At 40.9% G+C, this 2,812-nt stretch overlaps 1 protein-coding gene across 1 annotated transcript; it reads left to right on the forward strand.

Moving 5' to 3' along the window:
• Window positions 1–1,478: 1,478 nt before the first annotated feature.
• LOC134587013 (small ribosomal subunit protein eS26) lies at window positions 1,479–1,899 on the forward strand. The gene has a single exon (XM_063443054.1). It carries the CDS (start codon window positions 1,497–1,499, stop codon window positions 1,842–1,844), a length of 348 nt encoding a protein of 115 aa, XP_063299124.1. The 5' UTR covers window positions 1,479–1,496; the 3' UTR covers window positions 1,845–1,899.
• The last annotated feature ends 913 nt before the right edge of the window (window positions 1,900–2,812 follow it).

Genomic DNA, 2,812 nt, shown 5'->3' on the forward strand with positions numbered 1-2,812 from the left:
CCCTTGCATGGGAGAATTGCATAAAAGCAAAGTGTGTGTCATTAAACCTCAGTTCTTCTTGACCCTCAACACGTAGTCTTGTCTCGTGATTGGAGGGACAGCTATATTCACACTGGGGATTGCTATGCTCTGCATACTCCCTTGAGCTTTAATCACTTAGCTCTTTTAAGAGCTTGTTCCTGTTATGCTCTCCTTGGAGGAGAGGTCTTCCCCACATGGTCCTGGAGGACAGAAGCTGATCCAGGGTGGAAGGAAGACAGCAAGACTCCAGTTAAGCTACGGCGGTTGTGGAGTCTGCGGTGGTTGTGGTGTCTGCTGCAGTGCTTGGAGTCCTCAGGAAGCGCTAGGAGCATCCTTCAATGGAGGTACCCAGTCGGGTGCCAGGTTATCCGTTACAGTGTACAAAAAGAAAATCATACTATATGAATAGCAAGTTACGGCTAAATAGTACAAAATGCTAGAACATTATATCTATATATGATCTAAGTATATATAATATTATTTTAAACAAAATAAAAACTGTTTAAACATTTATTATTTTTTTTTTACATACAGCAGGGGGAGTACCTATCATTACAGGCACTCCCCCTGCTGGCACTGCCTTGGACGGCTATGCCGTCCATGTGATCGTGAGGTCCTCGCAATGACTTCGCAATCACATGGCCCAAGGGGGCCAGAGAGGAAGTAGGGGGACTCCCTGGGCCCCCAGGTTAGTCCCCACACCGCGATCGCTGGAATGGGATCGCCGGCGACCGGGTAAGTACATAGGACGGCTTGTGCGTTCTATGCCGCCCACCGGCGTTAAGAGACGGGTCCCCAAGGACGGCATAGAATGCCCAGTGTCCTTAACAGGGTTAATACTAATACTAAATACTAGTAATAAAAATGGTGATCTTAACCCCTTAAGGACCAAACTTCTGGAATAAAAGGGAATCATGACGTGTCACACACGTCATGTGTCCTTAAGAGGTTAAAGAAGACCAAATAAATTTTGTTTTACATGGAATTTCACTTATCCTTAATAACATTTTTTTTTTGTTTGTGGGTGATTTTTAACTACAAAAGAGAGGCACGGCTAGGGGGACCAAGTTTGTGCCCAGCAATGCTAATCTACTCATGTCCTTTTAGGAACAGTTTTTTGTTTTTTTTTCATATCATAGCTAGGAAGCGAACAAAAGATAAATAGATGACATGTATTTTTTTGTAATTTAATTTAAATTGACCCAAGAGGTAAGCACTTAAGAAGTAAATTTTTTGGATCTTAAACATTTTATTGAATTTTATTGGTTTTATTAAAACCAGCACTTTTTAAAAAAAAAAGTAGACATTAATAGCTACATAGATAAAAGTAGCTGTCATTTTACACCTTGGCTTGCCAACATCCCGAAAGGCCATTTTTTTAGATTAAAAAGGAATTGTAGGGACAATAATGTCTTTCTACAACAATGACACATTAAAAATACAAATAAGGGCTCTTTTCAGCCCTCGAGTCCAAGATGACCAAGAAGCGAAGGAATAACGGACGCGCCAAGAAGGGCCGCGGGCATGTTCAGCCCATCCGCTGCACCAACTGCGCCCGCTGTGTCCCAAAGGACAAAGCCATCAAGAAATTTGTCATAAGGAACATAGTGGAGGCTGCCGCAGTCAGGGATATCTCTGAAGCTAGTGTCTTTGACTCCTATGCATTGCCCAAATTGTACGTAAAACTGCATTATTGTGTCAGCTGTGCGATCCATAGCAAAGTTGTCAGGAACCGATCTCGTGAAGCACGTAAGGATCGTACACCACCACCTAGATTTCGGCCAGCGGGTGCCCCTCCAAGAGCTCCTCCAAAGCCAATGTAAGAAGACTGCCTTACATGAATCTTCTCAAATAAACTGTTAAAAACAAAAAAACAAACAAAAAAAAAAATACAAATAAGGGTTACAGTAAAGAAGAAGTGAATAAACAGTTCAAATAAGTTTGTGAAAGACCTAGGGAGGATTTATTGGTATATAAAAAGGAAATAAATTATTAAAGACAGGTTGATCAACAGGTTACTTTTATTTGTGATTTTAATTCCCCAAGTCATGGTTTTTAGACAGTGTTCGGTGTCTAAGTGCTGTGATCACTTTCCACCCCTGCCCATAATCTGGCTCGTGGATGGGGGCTATTAAATAAAATAAATGGGGGGACAACCTAGTGTCCATGCATTGGTGGTGGATGTGGATATTTATTTGATGTGTAGACTCTATCCATAGGCAGTGGGTGGGGTTATTTATATAATAACTGGGGAGGCACAATATCTAACCCATCCTCCACCCATGGGCTGATAGGGGCTATTTATTCAATAACCGGGGGAACATTTTCCTCAAATATTACACAATGTCCAACTGCCCTGTAACCTCTTGAGATGATTAGGGGTCCCCAATAAAAAAAGCCTGCCAGTGCCTTCCCCATTCACACTAATAATAACTAATGCAAAGCATATTGGGAATTATAGTTCTACATCATCTGGGGATCTACCTTTTGGACACCCCTGATACAGGTAGTGGAAGCATTCACTGACTATACTAGGGATTGCTTCACTGATCCAATTTCCTGTGACTTGCAATGCCTTCGTTATGTTAAACTTTGTCAACTCCTGCTTCAAAACTCTATTTTTAGCAGTTTCACACTGAGGTACTAAAAACTAATCATAATACAGTTTTACTAATGTGCATATGCTAAAAAATGACTTAATTATAACATTCGAAAAGTATTATGGAGCAGTTTTAATTCCTCTTCTGATAGAAGTGGCAATAGAGGGATTAAGCAAATTAAATTTCTTTAA

Source organism: Pelobates fuscus, chromosome 1 (genome assembly GCF_036172605.1).
Source record: "Pelobates fuscus isolate aPelFus1 chromosome 1, aPelFus1.pri, whole genome shotgun sequence".
Classification (NCBI taxonomy): domain Eukaryota; kingdom Metazoa; phylum Chordata; class Amphibia; order Anura; family Pelobatidae; genus Pelobates; species Pelobates fuscus.

Coding starts and splice junctions, on each gene's coding strand:
- LOC134587013 (XM_063443054.1), top strand. CDS start 1,497: ATGACCAAGAAGCGAAGGAATAACGGACGCGCCAAGAAGGGCCGCGGG.